The following is an 18,114-nucleotide window of genomic DNA, read 5'->3' on the forward strand; positions in this document are numbered from 1 at the left end:
TTCAGAAGATACTAATGCAATGGGAACAGTTGGATGTCATCCCATTATAAGTCCTAAGGAGTTTAGTTGTGCCAAGTTCCCTTTTTTCCATTTATTTTGAATTTTATCAGTACTTGTTACTTACATCTTGCTTAAGTCCAAGTAGATGGACAAGTAAGAGTGTGAGAATCTTAATTTGAACAGAAAGTTCTATCTCCTGAAGCTACAAAGAACATAACAAAAATGTGATTTACATGCACTACTCGGCTTGGGGGCTAGGTGGCAAACAAAAGGAGTCTCCAAATGGAAATGCATATTCTTCTCCTCTATTCAGTCTTGCTGAAGTTGGTGGAGCTGCAGCATGATTTAAGAACATGAACTCAGGTGCAAATCACAGCTGTGGAGGCAGCTTTAGCCCTGGCCTCCTCTCCCCAGCTTGGATTGTTCCCTGTCTGGCAGGGGACTTGGACCTTCTGGAGCTGCAGTGCTGCACACTTGTGATGCTGCATTTAATTCTTCCTGCTGGCTTAGGCAAAGACTGAATCTGGCCCCTGATCAGAGATGCTTGTGGGGAAAAAGTCTTCCTTAGGAGTATAAATGAGCTAAAGAATCAGTTATTGTTCACCCATCCACATTTAACAAATAGACAGTACAATTATTTCTTTTACTCAAGAGGACTAATAATGAGCAAGGATCATACATTTTAAAGAGACTTGTTTCCTGACCAAACTAATATCTTTGCTGCTTTAAGCATTTTTTTTAATAGTTTGCTACTACTTTGTCTCTATTTCTGTTCAGGATAGAAAAATCACCAGAGCTCAGATGGGAGGCTATGCAGTAATGTGTTTGTAATCAACATATTAGTTAATCAGCCATGATTTATTAATGATGAATTAATTATACCTGATTGTGCAGTTCTGCTGCCTAAATGGAGCTTTAAAGGAGTTATTTTATTAATCATCATTGTCTAATTGCAGACACTTACAGAAAGATTGCTAATTAAACATGCAACCATATGCAAAACAAGTAAGGCTGCTGAGAGTGGCAAGAAAAAGAGCACTTATTTTCTGGGCAATTTTATTCTCATGAAATATTGTGTAGCTGACCTGGTGATCCTGAGTATTCACTAAGATTTATTTTAATGTATTTAATGTATATTCAGTTAACAGTAAAGGAAATTAGCTGTGACAAATTCTGTCTTCTAATACAAAAATTAGGTTGTGCAAACTTAAGTAAGATTATTTAGAATTTGTGGCCTTGTTTCACATCTTTTTGCAAAGGATTTATTTAGTGTTTCTGGTGCAGAGGATTTACAGAACTGTTTTGTGCTGCTCTCTTAATTAAGACTGGAGGCATAGAGATGTGTTGAACCAAGAGCAAATTACGTGAAGGGAAACACAGTTCCAAAAATTCTTGTGCATTTGAGTGTTATTTATTGTGAGAGTGTCCAACACAAGCATGGCTAGATCCAGCAGCTAGATCCAGCAGCCCAGATAAGAACATTCAAATGCCCATTTGCTTATTTTGCTTCTTTCTGCAGAGGCACAGCTCATGTAGGGGCCAGGAGGAAAGCACATAGCCACAAGAAAGGAGGCAAAACAAGAAGCATTAGTGAGCAACAGAAATCATATAAGTTTATTGCTATGGAAATGTATGTAGAGCTAAAAGGGGTGTAAAGAAAATGAGAAGCCATTTTTAAATTCATTCAAAGCCATTTAAAAGGAGTCATGAAAATACTTTGCATTTCTTTTGCATGATTTAGATGAGAATAAACAGAAAGTATACATTAAAGGTTGTTACTAGATTTGAAAAGTTTTGCAAGAAGAGGAAATTAAAGAGTTCATGAATGTGCACACAGCAAGAGGTCATAGAAAGGAGCCATGTGTTCCATGAGGGATGGGAAGGGAAATTAGCAACAGATGAGGCAGTAATTTCTGGGAAAGGAAAGATTTCTTTGTCTCAGTATTCATCAGAGTGACAGGGAAACACGGTGGGAACAGAGGGAACCTTCCCAGAAGTAAAAAAAAACCCACCCTAAATTCAAATAGAGGGTGTTGCTTGGTCAGGTAAAAATTAAATTAGTTCAATTAAAAACTGAAAAATCTGCCAATTAAGCACATTTTATGCTCACATCTATTTTTTCCCCCAAGGAGTAATTCTGTCTTGAAATTAATTAAGAGACAAAAAACAAAAGCACAGAGCAAGGGATTTTTCTCAATTGCTGAGTCACTGTCCTTTTATTTCCTGAAGTTTATTGCAAACCATAAATAAAAATTTCCAAAGCATAGGGAAGTGAAAGATCAAAACCTAGGATATGACCAGATTGTCAATAACATGCATGGGTTTTTTCCTAGGAAGTTGGTTTCAGACTAAGACATTTGGATTTAATATCTAAAGCAGAATATGAAAAAATGAACATTTCTAACTATTGGTTTCTTCAGTGAGAGGTGCACTTTGACTTGGGCATTGCCTCACTGAATGGCAAAAAAGCATATTCCTTGGGTTTTGATGCTGTGATTCACACAAGCCCAAGTTTTATTGACATTGCAGTTGTTCTGTTCTTTTTTGGTGATACACCCAAACCAGGAAATTAATTTCCTGTATGCCATTTTTGTGCTGGTAAGGTAAAATACATGAGGCAAACCCAAGGAAAATTCTGCAGAACATTTGTAGGATTCTGAAGAGGCAGAGGTTTTGAGGAGCTGGAGGTTGTGAGAAGCAGGAGGTGTCAGTGTGGAGACTGTGGAATGTGAGCATTCAAACCCTTGCAAAGACAGTTTGGATGATGTGGGAGGCAGCCTGGGACATGCTAGGCCAGAGAAGAGATAATGTAAATTATAGCAGAGTTGGGGCAGTGTGTGAGGTGCAGCAAAGCCAGGAACCCGAGTTTGAACTCAAATATATTCTCTACTGTCCTTTTGCTGTGGAGCCAAACCAAAGGGGACTGACCCCTGCCACCACGCTCAACTCAGGTGGGAAATTCCAGATGGAATTCTTGAATTTTTTTTTTTCTGTTTTAGAAAGCTTCCTTTCTCCATAGCTGTAAAGAAAAATAAATTGTAATCTTAACAACTAGGATAATTTCAGTCACCCTTATTCGAGCAGAAATGGCTGATTCTTGAACAATATAATTCTGTTTTAAGAAAAGACTTGTGGGCTTTATTTTGTTAACACATAACAGCTTTCTGAAGATGTGTCTGGTTGACTTTCATATTTAACATCACAGCCTCTTAACTGTATTTTTAAGCATCATGGGCATTGACGCTTTCAAAAACCTTTCAGCAATTAGTTAATAGCAAAAATGAACAAAGCACCCTCTTAATAACAAACTACAGGCACTTTTCAATAAAGTTACAATTTCAGCAGAAAAAAAATGTAGATTAAAAGGAAACACCTGCTCCTGTAAATTACTATGCTGCAGGTACCAACCCAGGAGACTCTGCAGATGGTTCTGTATTTGCAAACCTGACCTCACCACCCCTTCATCAATCTCTCACCGATTGATTCTCTCCCGAGCAGAACACACCATATCCCAAGGTACTAGAAGACACCTTTGAATTAAATTAGTTCCAGACAGAATACCAGTTAATTGGTATTTCTGTTTCATGCTGGAAGTTCTTAACAAAGGATTTGATTGTCTTATCAAGCATTAGCACCGACTGAAGAATAGTACAGCCAGTTCCAGGAAGAGCTCCAAAGGGAATTTTTTTTGTTCTTTAGTAGGTGAAGTCTTTTCTACATTCCCAGCTGATTGGGAGTGTGGATTATGTTGTGCTATGCCCTAGGAATTTTGAGATGGACAAAAAGAAAGTGGGATTTTCGTCCTTAGAACATTGCAATATGAATTAGTTGCTTCTGTTAGCCTTTCCTGCCAGCCAAAGAAAATGTCATAAGTTCTCTGTGTTTCCCCTCAATTGTTTTTAGGCATCTTATTCTTTTAGTGGCACTGATTATGCCAGTCTTTTCTTAACTAGCAGAAATTTTCCTACATACCTCTTCCAAGTGAACCTGTGCAAAGGCCTTGTGCAATGTATTGAGACCTTTTTGCTTTGGGGGAGAAAATGTTAACACCCTTGATGAAAACAGCAGAGACAAGCTTGTGTCCCCTGCCCAGTCATAGATACATATTCCTGTTTTGTTACCCATATTCCTCAGAAGTATTCCTGGTGTTTGATTTAAAAGTATCCCTAATTCTTCAAACCAATAGCACTTTTATTGGAGGCACATTTTTCATTGAGTCTGAGTTACACAAGTGTAATTAATACTGTGTTCAGGCATTTTTTTCTAAATAGTAAGGAAAGAAAAGTAATATATATCTTTTTGCTTTTCAATTATATGTGAGTAAGGCCAGCTGCAACAGAAATAGAGCTGCCTTCCTGCATTTTTTTACAGGAATTAGTCCATGGGTAGTTGCTGATATAAACCATGATGTATGCAATTAAATAAGAATGATTGTGTAATTTATTTTGTATGGAAAGAAGAAAACTTGTGTAACAGCAGTGACTGAAAATATTTCTGTAAAAATCATTAGAACTCTTAATTTGAAATTTACACTGTGATAATAATTAAGTTCCACTAAGATAATAATTGACTTTTCCATCCTCGAGTTTGTAGAATTCAGAAGAAATTCCACTGAAATTTTACAGAATGCTGACTTTCAAGATTCTTGAAATCCTGACATAATAAGGAATTAAAAGAAACAATTAGCTTCATGGGAGGAAAAAAAGAAACACCAAGGTTTTTGATATCAAATGTTCAATCCTTTGTTGTGTATCTGGAATGCAGTGAGATTTTTGCTCTCCTAGCCATGGCTTATCACTTTATTCTATTGTACAGGATGGGAAACATTGTCCTTTGTGCATTCTGAGGCATTATCTCTTAGCAGGCACGGCATTAAGTGTTTCTTTCTTCCCAACTGCCTTTCCTGGTAGCTTTTAGAATACACCTGTCACATCCAATCCATTAGAGCTCTCCAATGTGACACTTGGGAGGGCTGGAAATCCAAAACATCAAATAGTACCATGTGCCTAACTAGAACATCTTAATCTTTTAGAATTGCCTTTCTTTTGGTGGGGAAACCTCTGTGGCGTCCTGCTGTCCATCCAGACAAAAGAGCAGATGTGGAATATCAGTGTGTGCCTGGGCACTCAGCTGTCTGGGCAGGGTGCAGGCCAAGAGAGCTGCAAGGGTTCCTCCTTCATTTGGAAAGCAGTGATTGCAACATCAGCCCTGAGTATAAACTTTCACTTCATCTGACTGAGGATCACCTAATTTGCATAAGAGTTAAATTCTAAAATAAAAATTTAATGGTAAAATACAATAAAAATTAAGTTTTATATATATAGATGGTATTTTATATATGTGTGTATCTGTATCTATTTATATATATACCAATTTGTTTTAAGGCTTCCTTTTCCTTTTCTTTTACTCATATGCTTGATCCTTGCCGTTTTTGAGTAAGTTTCAAATTTCAGCAGATAAAGATAACCTTATTGTAAATTTTTTTTTTTTTTTAAAGCAAGTGAAACTGGGCTTATGGAAAATACAAATATTGAACACATGCCCTCCCAGATGAGGTGAACACTCTGCTTTCATTACAAGTCACTTTCTAGTTCACAGCATTAGGCAGTGGGGTCCTGGACAGCCAAACCTTATGGCTGTTTTTTACCTTTGGATACTGGATTACTCCCATTAGCTGCAGAAAGATGACAGAAACACGTGAAGTTAAGCATGAATGGGAAATCAGTATACAGAACATCAAATTAGAATTCTCATTTTCTTTTATAATGGATTTTTGTGAGACTTTTCATCACAACCTTCTAAAACATTGTCATAGAGTATTTATGTTACAATTCTAACATATTTCTCAAAGAAAAGAAACTGAGTCTGCAGCAGTGTATTTTAATATATAGTATACCCATATGGACATACAGTATTTAAAATGCCGTGAGAATGGATGTTTGATTTACACAACTGAATACATGAAATCTGAATTATATATATCAAAAGCATTTGATCCACTATTTAAATAATTTAACTGATTAAATATATATCATTCTGCATAATTTAACTGATTATATATTCTATATTTATTATATATATATATATATTTAAATAGAAGTGCCTGGAAGAAGGCACTTAGCTGAGAAAATGGAATTGAAAAAATTTTACTAGATCTGTTATTAACTGATAGGATTTTCTCTCTCAATTTATGAAGCAATACTTGGCTGTTCAGATCCTTGAAAATGTTGCTGAAGATGCTGTCACTTCTTATTTGTATCTATTTCCTTGGTGGTTATATTTACTTTCTGTATTTCTTCAATGCAAAAAGGAAAGTTAAAGAAGCTTCCAGATAAATATTGGGACTGCATGTTTCTTACCCCAGAAATGCTCGTGTGAAGTGCTCTGAAAACTGATAGGAAGTACATTTATGTAACAGTTTTGCAAATATATGAAGTGAAGGATAATCGACAAAAGTCTCATTTGTGTAACAGCTTTGACCCATTAGTGGCTTTTAAATCATGCATCACTGACTTCAGGGTTGCTCTTGTCAAGCTACTTACAGATCCTAGTTAAATCAGGCATTTCGTATTTTTGCCCTCATTCGCTTTTGTTTACCAGCAGGAGACAAAATATTTAATTAGTTTTGGGGCATTTATAATCTCCTCTGGGCCAGCTCCAGCCACAAAGCTGGACGCCACTCCTGAGTTAATTCCAGCCAGGCTGGCCCCTCCACTATAACATATGGGTAACCTCTGAGCCTTTAGCCAAAGTTGCAACTGAACTATTAGAGGGGTGGGACCTCCCTGCTGGGAAAATACTGTGCCACAAAGCAGAAAGGGGCCAGCGTCACCAGTGGAGGTCAAGGCAGCACTCAGACCAAACAGCATCTGGCAAACTGTGCCAAGTAGAAATCAATGAGAAGCAGGGCACTGGGTAGTAATTTTATGCCTGTTTACACAAGAAAATAACTCATTCTGAAGTGAAAAATGATTTTCCAAAAAGCTTATAGCATCCTTTGGCATCACTCTCTCCATTGTTCCTTCTTGTGGTTTTATTAGTCAATAAACTAGGGCCCAATCTATATGATTTTGTTTTGAGCAAGCAACATTAGTTGTAGCATTAAGACTTTTGAGTCTTCTTCCTAATTGGCTAGGAGCCAGCTGTGTAACTGTATTTCATTTCCAAGGTGCATTCCATTCTCTTCTCCATGTTACCAGAATCAGCCACAGGGCATGAGAAGAAATAAAACAAAGTTCCTGATCTCAGGGACTGTGTGTTCCTGCCACTGTGAACTGTTGCAGCTCAGTCCACTTGCAGCCTTCCCATGTTTTATTATTGTCACTTTCCATTCCTGCCTGTATCTCTGCTTGTATCTCATCTTGCTGCCCTTGTTTTTCCCCAGTGCCTTTCATCACTTTTCTCTTTTCCCTGAAATTCCAGGAGCTGGTGTCTAATATTGAGACTGCCATTCAATTCAGTGAGATTACTTAGGGCTGAATATTAAATATACTCAGGTTCATGGCATTAGATACTATATTCTGTCCCACACAAAGCTTCTTCCTTGTGTACTTTTCTGCTTCTCAGAAAGGGAACCATTCTTTACTGGCTTTTTTTTTTTTTTTTTTTGTCTTCTTTCTAAGAAGTATTTCTATTTTCAGCAATTTCAACACTCATTTTCATCCTTAAACTACCTTGTATTGTTCTGCACATTCATTATTTCTGTACTTGGAGTGAAGCAGGTTGCAAAGTCTTTATGATATAGAAAGTACACAAGTCATAGTGTCCTGTGAGTGGATTGCAACAGTCATTTCCATGTCTCCTTGGGTTTTGTGCAACAGGTACGGGGAAGATGTCAGCTTCAGTCTGAGGCCTTTATGCCTCTTACCAAAGAATAAACAACAGACAGTGACTTTTCACTGTATGAAAGAATTGAGAACATCAATGCTCTTGGTGGAAGGAATAGAAATCTGTATGTTCAGAGTGGCTGTCATTGGTCCTGTCCCATGGACAGTTGGCATGTTGGCATGGGAAAAAGCCTCACTAGGAGTGAGATGGACTAGCTGTTCATGTCTGGGGAGAGAAACAGTGCTTTTACTCAGGGAGTGCATTTTTTTCACAGTTACAAATTATGCAGAAAAGTTTTAATAAAATAGAATGTAATTCAATAATAAAATGCTGCATTTTTTTTTCCTACTTTTGAAGTTCACCAAACTCCCTGTTTGACCAAAATCTGCATGTGCAAGCAGACTTTTTGTTTGCTTGATTGTAAATAAGATTTTTTTCTGATGAGGTATTTGGGAAACTCAGTGGGAGCACATTCTTACACTGTTCCCCTTTGATACCATGACACACATTTTATATCTCCCTTTCTCTGCTCCTTTGTCCCCTCAAGAGTAAACAGAAAGCTCCAGTCCTGTAACAGCTCTCTCTTCCATAGGCTGTGATTAAGTCACTTTATTGCCAATACTGAAGTCTGTAGAAACTGTATGAACAGGTTTAGTTTTCCTGTGTATCAGGAATACAATCCCCAGATATCAAGAGAAAAAGGTTTATCAGAAAATCAAAAGGGGTTGTGTTTTCCCACCTTGATACTTGATGCTCTTCAAGAGCTGGGGAGAGTCTTCTAGGGAAGTAATTTTGTTCCACGATGAATTTCCATATTGCCTCTCAACATAGTTACCCATTCAGTTTCCATTTTTAGGACCTTTTGTAGGCTTTCTACTCAATTCCAAAGGAAGAAAGATTAAAGGCAAACTTGTGAATGGTCTTGGTTTTTTTTTAATCTAGAGCGAATGAAATTGAGAGGTGTTTTTACCAGTGATTGTAATACTACTACTACTACTACTACTAATGTGTTTTTTGTGCTTCTGATGTCACAGCAAATATGCAATTTAGGAGTAATTTACTATAGGGTGAGAAAGGTTGTTTTTTCACAAGGTTGGTGTGGGGGACTGACTCAATCTATGACTGCTGCATTGCTGCACGTGCTGGTGTTTGGGAGGAGGCAGTTCCTAGGGACAGGGAAGGCAAAACAGCATCTGATCCAGCAAAAGGCTGAACTGTCAGCAGGTAAATGCAATAACAAATCATACCCTCAGCTTGAGGCTGCCTGACCATGTCTGTTGATAGCTGATAGCTGATTTCCTCTTAAAATATTTTGGTTCATTCATTCTTTGCAGCAAGCTTGGGATTTTTGGTTTTGTTGCATTTGTAGCAGAGGTGTTGCTTCTGTGTCACGAGTCTCATTAAATTTAGCTACACTTAGTTTTAAAAACAAGTGCACATGTCCTAGTTCACACAGGCAGATTCTTAAGTAGTTGGGCTTTGGCTAGTGCCATTTCTGCAGAATCCATTTGGAGCAAACCTCTCTGGTTTGAGGCTAGAAGGACCAACCAATCGTATTTGGAGAGCAATGTGCACAGGGAATAAACACAGGAATTCCCACCCCGTAACCTCAACGATCCCCTTGTATTTTGCAGAGATGACTGTGATTCACAGGTGTGAGGAATGGGCAGGGTGATAATTGCATGAGAGACACCTGAAAAGGTTAGAAAAAGGGGAGGGGCCACAAGAGAGAAGGACTAAGCTAAGATTCTCAGCACTAAGAGCTAAACAACCCTCTGGAGAATTGCTCTCTCCAGAATCTGGTGCTGAACAAAGAGTCCTGAGTTTATAATTCCTTCTGCTGTGAGGAAATGTGGTCAAATCAGCTGGTAAAATATGACCTGACCATCTACTTCAGCTTTCTAATCCTGAGGTACCTGATCTATGAAAAGTTAATAATTTATCTCTTATGCTGCTAATTACTCTGTTAGAGGTTTTATAGAAGAGGTTGGGAAGATATCTATCAGAGATCATAAAAATAGTAATTCCTGTCTGGAATCAGGAGGATAAAGTAGATTCCTTCCCTCATCTGTCTCATGGTGCAGAGCATGCATAGTGATTTTAATAAGTCTCAAGCTATATAGAAATGGAAGATCTTCTCTGGAAGACTCTTGTCCCATTGAAACTGAGTAAGCAGGAAAATAAAATATGCTTAAAGAAATGGAATTGCATCTTAAATAAATGGGTTCTGCTCTTGCCTGTGTCAGAATGGCTATGTAATGCTTAACATGTATTTTTAACTTTTTTAAAATTTGTATTGTGTGGTGGTACTGGAGGTAGCTGTGAATTAACTTGATCAGCACTGAAAGATGAGCAGAGAGTCAGTATTTCACCCAGGCTGCTTGGTTCAGCTGTGGAACAAAGCTCCCACAGCTGTAGTACTGCAGCAGCCAAGCTTCCCTGCACAGTTCTGCTGCATTGTGCCAGTGTGTGCCCTGGTGTTGTGCCTGTAGGGTCCCTTGTGGAAAACATCAGGACAGCTTTTGCAGATTGCTGAGCATATGCAGGTGCAGTTGACCTTGATAGATAACTGTATTTTTAAGCATGAGATGGATATACTTGGAAAATTCACTAGCTTTGAGAGCTTTTTTGCTCCTCTGGTGGTGCACTGGGTTGCAGTATCATTCTAGGTGGGAACTTCTTTCATGATCTGTCAGGTACATAATGTAACTAAAATCAATATATAGTGTAGGTGAGAAACACTTAAATATTCAAGATATCTTCCTCTAGTAACATGGTAAAAGGACTCCTTTCTCCTTTTTGGTTTTTTAAGAGTTTTCTGACCTCCTGTTGTAAAAGTATGCTTTCAAACATTGAAAAGGTGTTCTGTGCAGGTTCACTGGGGAAAGCTCTGCTTTTTGAGCCTCACCTGAGGGAGGTGAGAAATATAGAGAACAGAAGAGAAATGGGTGAATTGAGAAGTGCTAACTGGAGGGCAGTATGGCAGGAAGAGCCTTAAGTGTGGTTGGGACAGTTACTTGAGCTGCTAGAAAGAAGAGCTCATTCCAGAGAGCCTGAAGAGGAGAGTGTTTTAACACTTTACAGGAAAGGGTGTCCAGTACCAGGGTGGGAAACCTCCAGGTGAAATGGCTGCAAACTCCTCCTTATTCCATTTCCAGTATTAGTTACTACATGTCCCTTCAGGATACAACATTCTCTAGTGAATTGTTGGTTTTGGATAATCCTATAACTGTAACAGGGAAAACAGTGCAAATAACCAAGGCAGGAAAAGAAGTGTTTCTGCACACCATGGATTTCTAGCCTGTCTTGTGAGCTGAGTCAAATGTTACAAGAAATTGGGCCCTTAAGGATGGTCATATTTTGGTAGTTACCCACCTGCTATTAATTAGGCAGCATACAGCATGCCTGTCTCTGCTCTGCTCACTGTAAACGACAGTGGTGGGGAGTCTTGAGGCTTTTAGAAAGGATCTACCTGAGAGGAAATAGTTCTGGCTAGAAGGGAGAGGTAAGATTCTTGTTTTGATGTGTTGCTTGTGTATGTTTTTTTAAATACAGGTAGAGAAATAGGGAGGAATTAGACTTTAACCAGAAATACTGCTTTCATTTTCAATTTAAATTTAGTATCTGGCCCCAGTCAATCCCAATAAAAGTAATTAGATTGTGTTTTCCATAGTGGTACAGGTGAAATACAGTTCTCTTGGTGTGTGCTGCACTAATTGTATCTGAGTTTTTTGACTTGGATACCTAGCAGACAACTTTGAATATGTTTATGTATGTAGTCATAAACCCTGAAACTAGCTAGTTTCTTTAATGGATTGAAAATCTCCTTTATTTTCTTAATGTTGGTGGTGACTTGAAGCTGCTAAAATGATCTGGTTTATGACTGAAATAGCATTCTTATCTGTCTCCTGTTTTTCTCTGAGAGAAACATAATATTTTGGTTAATGATACTGTTTTAGAATTTAAATATGACTCAGGAATAATGCTGCAAGGATCATGGAGTAGCACTAAATTGGTGCCTGCATAGTTAGAGAATCAGAGATTGAAATTTGAGCAACTGGGTTGACACAGAACTTCTTTCTGGTGATTCTGGTGCTTTTCTGGTATGAGATTATTTTATTATGAAAAACAAAGAGTGAAAAGGAATTTTTTTAGAAATTGTTAATGTACAAAACCCATGAAACTAAGATATATTAGGATTTAAGAAGACATTTTAGCACCACAGCAGTTTATCACATCAGGATGTAGTGATTTCTTTTAAAAAACATATAGTACAAATATTGATATTAATTTTAAAATATTTCAAATAGTAATATATGTGAGAAATTGTTAAAAGTAAAGGGAGAAGGGAATAAGTGAGACAAGCTGAAATAAAGAGGAAATCAAACCGAGTGAAGGAAACCTGTGAAAATTCCAACTGATACCTTTTGTCTTATTCACTGAGCCATAAAATAGATTATTTTTAGTTTGAGGTAACATCATTGTGAGGATGTGCAAATGAACTAGACTGGTGTGGGTAAGATCTTAATAAGTTTTGTATTTCACTTTTATAAAGCAGGAACTTTACAAAATTTTAAATGATGAAAAGCAGATATTTTGGTCAAGCCAGCATTTTTTATCTTTGCTTATAAAGTCCTGTTTTTAGTTTGTTATTAGTCTAAATGGATCTGGGCTGTGATTTGATAGTAAATCATTTAAGCTGAAGTTAGAGTGTGTTCAGTAGGAGAGATAAATCACAGCTTCTCTCTTGAGATTACAGCAGTATGTTAGTCAAAGCATGGTAATGGTGGTGAATCAATTAGGAAGGGAAAATTAACAGCACTGCTGTGTGCTGTGTTACTGTGCATTAGTGAAGTAAAATACAAATTTTTTGAAGCACTGTGATTTTCAATATATTTGAAGTCTTTATTGTAATTTATACTGGCAGGACATACTAAGTCAAAAAAAAGAAAACTGCTGCCAAGTGAAAAATATTTTGAAGGGAAGCTTTTCATTTTTTATGGCATGACATTAGCAGCACTCTTAAGATGAAGAGTGATTAATTACCTGAATTGAGTAACAGCTATTTCATGGGAACACATAGTATTTATTAGCTTACAGAATACCTTTATTCTCTGGTGCTCTTTGAGATGAGAAATCATTTGACATTCCTTGTAAGAGACAAAACAATTTTGGATAGAAGGCTGCAGAAGCACTAAAAAGCTTCGTGCTTTGGCAATAGCACGAAGATCAGATGTGGATCTTCTTTTCTACTGCACGTGCAGTACTTCCCATGGAGCATTTTCAGAAACCGAAATCTCACAAGTTCTAATTGCTGATCCTTTTGGGAAAGACATATGTTTCTGTGGGTTTTTGAGGGGAGCTGTTCTCACACAGATCATCAGTAGTCTCTCAGAAAGTGGCACTTTAGCTCTTTATGTTGAGGAGAATAGGTCAGCGCACACAGATAGCCAAGTCGAACATTCCTAATGAAACGTGATGAAGTTGCACTTCTTTAAAAATTGAAGAAGTGGCATATATTTTGATAATGGAATAATGGAGACTCCCTACCCCAACTATCATCTCTGTTCATGATCATTAGGATGCAGAATATTAAGAGCAGAGCAACTGGGCGTAACAGCCGACGTCCAACATCTGTCATGCTGGAGTCCATTAGTGTTCAATTGCATCCTATTGTTTTTGGATTATTCAACCTCATTTCATTGTCATTGCTTTTGCTAGGGATTAATCAGCTGTTTACAGCTACAGCAAGTTTTGGAGTCATAATGAAAACAATTGAGCTATAGTTCTAAATAAATATACAGTATTCAGTCTCTAATGAAAAATGTTGCTAATTTATGAATGCTGGTAACAATTTAATTAAGTTTGAAATCAATACGGATAATAAATCATTGTGTGGCAGGGGTTTTTATTTCCTTTTGTGTACATCATAAAAAGATCATATGATATTTCCTGCTAAGTTTATGTAGTTATATTTTTAGTAATACAAGTACAGTAAAAGAAAGATGTTTTAATTATGGGGCATGGGTGTGTGTATGTTGTGGCTCCTCTGTCATTACAGTTGGTAACAGAATTGATCTCTTGCTGCCAGCAGTTGGATTGGTCTTTCACTCCTCTTTTATTCTTGTCACTTATTTAGCGATATTACTAAGGAGGCACCTTTAACTCATGTCAAATACATATATGCACTTTAATAGGGTGTATTAAAAAGGGCAGTTTTCAGGTGATTTGTATACTTGCATGTTTTTGTGTATAACTATCATAATCCATCTAAATATTTTTGCAATTATTAGATAAAACTATAGATACATTTTAACTGTTTAAATATATTTAAATTATTCTAATGACTGTGAGTTTGCTGACAAGCAAATACATAATCCCCTTTTTTCTCCAGATGCTACTCTGGTTGCAATGTTTTGTACTTTATACAGCATTAATGCTGTGAATGCTGGAGTGTCTCTGATAATTTGAGTTTATTTATTTTGGTACCATATGTGCTAAACAGTGGTATTCTTTGCCATGTATCTTTTAGCTCTTTCTCTTGTGTCATTAATGCAGTTATTTCTTCCATCCTCAATACTTAGCCAGAATTTTCACATGTTTTAATGTACAAATGCTACAATGCACAGAGATTTTTTTTTTTTTTCACTGAGTTGCAACAGATTATCCATTGAAAGGATCTTTTGCTTAACTGCCCAGAGTCTTGTGGGGCCAGCCAGACACTACTCCAGATGGCAAGTTGTTAGGGCTGGACAGAATGGCTTTGGAAGACTTCTCAGCAGATGAAGGCTTTAATGTTGGGATTTTACTGTTTGGCTTTTTTTCCCCCTGTAGTTCCCAGGGTGGGAAGGTGCTGGGATGGCAGCAACGTGCCGCCCGCCCACCTGCTGCCACCTGTTCAGCTTGTGCAGTTTCTATAAAGCCTCGTCTTGTTCGCTCCACACAATTGCTGCTGGCCGGCCAGAGCCAAGGAGAAAGAGATCTCTCTTAGGAAGTGATGGATTCAGATCCAACCCTTCACCATCACAAATTAATCTCCTGAACTGAACCAGAACTCCTCTCATTTGCAGAAGCCACTTGGAGTTGTTGTGCCATTAATCCAGTAAGATCCTTGTTGGATTAAATGGACCGTTTTCTTCACTAACACATTTTGAGAATGGAGATTTCATTGTTTTCTCTCTTTGAGATTAAAGAAATTACAAGAATGAAAGCATAAGAAATAAAAAATGCTTAATTCTTTCCTTCAGCCATAAGAAGCAATTTTCAGACGTTTCCAGAAGAACCAGAGGAACTTTTATTTTAAGATTTTTATTTTTTTAGAAGCCAAGAAAAATATTCCATAATTGATATCAGGAAACAGATTCCAGAGGTACAAAGGCTACTCCATGAGTGCTTTCCTCACCACTTTTTAGATACGGAATTTTTGCCGGGTGATCTTTGTGTGAGACAGCGAAGCTGCATCGAATATGAAAACCTGTAAATCCAGTCACCTGGACTCAGGTGTGGAGCCAGAGATGCAGTGCAGAAGTGCAGCAGGCTGTGTGGTGAAGTGCAGCTCAGAGAGGATGGAGAACGCTGCCAAGAGGAGACTGGCTGCCAACGCCCGCGAGAGGAGGCGCATGCAGGGGCTGAACACGGCCTTCGACCGCCTGAGAAAGGTGGTGCCGCAGTGGGGGCAGGACAAGAAACTGTCCAAGTATGAGACCCTGCAGATGGCTCTGAGCTACATCATGGCTCTGACCAGGATCCTGGCCGAAGCCGAAAGGTACAGTAGTGAGCGAGAGTGGATTAGCCTGCACTGTGAGCACTTCCATGCCGACAGCTACCAGCACTACCCGGCACAGAAACCCGCGGCGGACGGCGATCCTTACACACAGAGGGTGTTCAGCTACCACCCCGAGCACTTCCAGATTGCTAACTAGAACTTGTTGCCAGCTGGGAATGTGCAGCAGGCCAGATGTGTAGTTTAATAATTAGCAAGAGTTAATCTGCTTGGCTAAGGTAATATTGGCATGGTAATAGCTCATTCTTGTTCGCGTCTTATAGGAATTTGGCAAAATAAATTTGCTCTGAGAACACAAAATCAAAAGGCATTTAGGATGATTGAATTTCTTTAATGCTGGTGGAAATTATACTTTTAATTTGAAATACTTCTGTTTCCTAGTTTATCTAGTGTATATGATGCTTAAATAAGCTTTTGATGGTTTTTTTACTGTGGTGAATCATGACAGTATTTCTACAGATCATGGGACAAGTTGACCTGTGGTGTAACTGAGTGAAATAGCACCAGAAATGAACTTCATTCCATGTTTTTCTTTTTATGTCAGCTTTAAAGTTGTTCTTTTTTCACATAAGTGGTTCACATGGAAAAAAATTTTATAATGTATTGGAGTTCTAGTCCTCAGAGAACTTTCTTAAACTTTGTAAGTTTGACATATGGGTTCCAAAGTCGTGTGGGTTTGCTTTAATCCAGTTTATGGTGTCTCTTGTATGCTCGAAAAAGAGCTGGTTTCAAGTCATGGAAGAAATGTATTATTTTATTTGGTTGTAAAAGCATGTATGATTATATACCATAAATGAGAGTGCTTGCGTGGAAATAATCAAAAGCTTCTAGATTTTTGTAGGCTTGAAATGATGGGATTTTATTTTTTAATTTTACGTTACCTGGAAACAATAACAGATTTTGTAAATCATAAATAAAGTGTTTTCTATGCTATGCCCTCACCAAATATCTGGAATTCCTACCCTAGGAATTATTAGTGGATTTTCTACCCCAAATGTTACACTACTTCTATCACAATCCTGGCAGTTTAATGTGCTGAAGAAGCAACCAACAAGTTATGTTTTCTTCCCAGCTACAACAAGGAGTGTATTTTATGTACAAATTTGGGAAAAAATGATGGAGCATTCTTGCAAATTCATTTCAGCCCTGGTGATGTGCTGAATGGCCTTTTGTTTACTCACTGCTTTCGCTTGTGGGGGATAGAGGGGTCTGGGGAGAAAAGGGGGTTGGGAAAAGGAAGATGAAAAAGCTAGGAGAAGATGGCTGGGGAAGCAGATGTGTTTGTAGCAGAGTGCAGAGCCTGCAGAGGCTCAGCTGTCAGTGCCTGCTGTGGTGGCAGCAGACTGTGGAGCTGCAGGGTGCTTCTGCTGGTGCTACTGAGGGGAGATTGCAGAGAAAAACCCTCCGTGGTGTTAGCTCAGAGAGGGAAGGAGAAAGGGAGCTGCTGTCCCACAGCAGCTGGTGGTGGATTTCCTGCAGGGAAGGCTTGCGGTTCCCTGCTGGCTGCTGCCATGCCTTGTAGTTTAAGGTTCTTTCAAATGACAAATGAATAGCTTTGATAGGAGTTACTTTGGACAATTAAGCAGCTTTCAGAGAAGAACAAAGGCATTGATAGGAACTAAGCTGTGTTGGGGGGAGAGGGGCTCCCTGTGTGTCTGTCCTGGCTGACGTTGTGCCCTTGGTCACTGCTGAGGCTCCCACATTTGCTGGCCTGGGAGCTGGATGGTGCCTGGCATGGGGGCTGGCATCCAGGCTGCCTTAAACACACTGCATATTCTGAGCAGCTCTCTGCTTTAAACACTGGCATTCAGGAATGGGCTTTATGTGTTTATCCTCTTTAAAGGTAATGAATAGCATTAATTATTAAAATGTGAGCCTTTGCTTTGTGATCCAATGACATTAGATCTTTATCAGCAGGCAGAATGTGGATTCAACCTCAGATATGAAGTTATGTTACTCAGACAGTAGAATTAATTGTTGTCTATCATATAGTCTAGTTAATACTGTGTGAATATTACTTGCCATTAAGTGGCAAGTTTATGTTTGTAATAACAATGAATGCAATTCTTAATTAAATTATATGCTATCTTACCCTAATGTATTAGCTGTAAACTTCAGGCAGACATTCTCTCACCTGCACTGCTAACACAGCAGTGGGTTTTCCATACTGTAATAGGAATAGGGTGCAAATAAATCATGTGATTATTTTACATGGAAAGCTTGGGTTAGTGAAAGATTGCCTAAAGCTGAGGTGTGAAGGGGAATACAGTATCAAAGGATAAATGCCAAAATAGAGTGCAAGAACATGACTGATGCTTCTGTGCTACTGGCATATGATTTGTTTTTGTGGAACATGACATTGCAGTAATTCAGGTGAAAATAGTTAACAGCCATTTCTCTTCCAATTTTGTTTCTTCCATGCAGCATTTTACTTTATTTTCTACTGTGTATGATGATATAGTTTTAAAAATAATGAATTCGTAGGCAGGGATTCATTAAATGGT

The 18,114-nt window shown here is 38.2% G+C and overlaps 1 protein-coding gene across 1 annotated transcript; it reads left to right on the plus strand.

Moving 5' to 3' along the window:
- The first annotated feature begins 13,281 nt into the window (after positions 1 to 13,281).
- Positions 13,282 to 16,543, plus strand: ATOH7 (atonal bHLH transcription factor 7). The gene has a single exon (XM_079312698.1). The coding sequence runs from the start codon at positions 15,294 to 15,296 to the stop codon at positions 15,747 to 15,749; it is 456 nt and encodes a 151-aa protein (XP_079168824.1). The 5' UTR covers positions 13,282 to 15,293; the 3' UTR covers positions 15,750 to 16,543.
- The last annotated feature ends 1,571 nt before the right edge of the window (positions 16,544 to 18,114 follow it).

Source organism: Erithacus rubecula, assembly GCF_903797595.1.
Source record: "Erithacus rubecula genome assembly, chromosome: 9".
Taxonomy (NCBI): Eukaryota; Metazoa; Chordata; class Aves; order Passeriformes; family Muscicapidae; genus Erithacus; species Erithacus rubecula.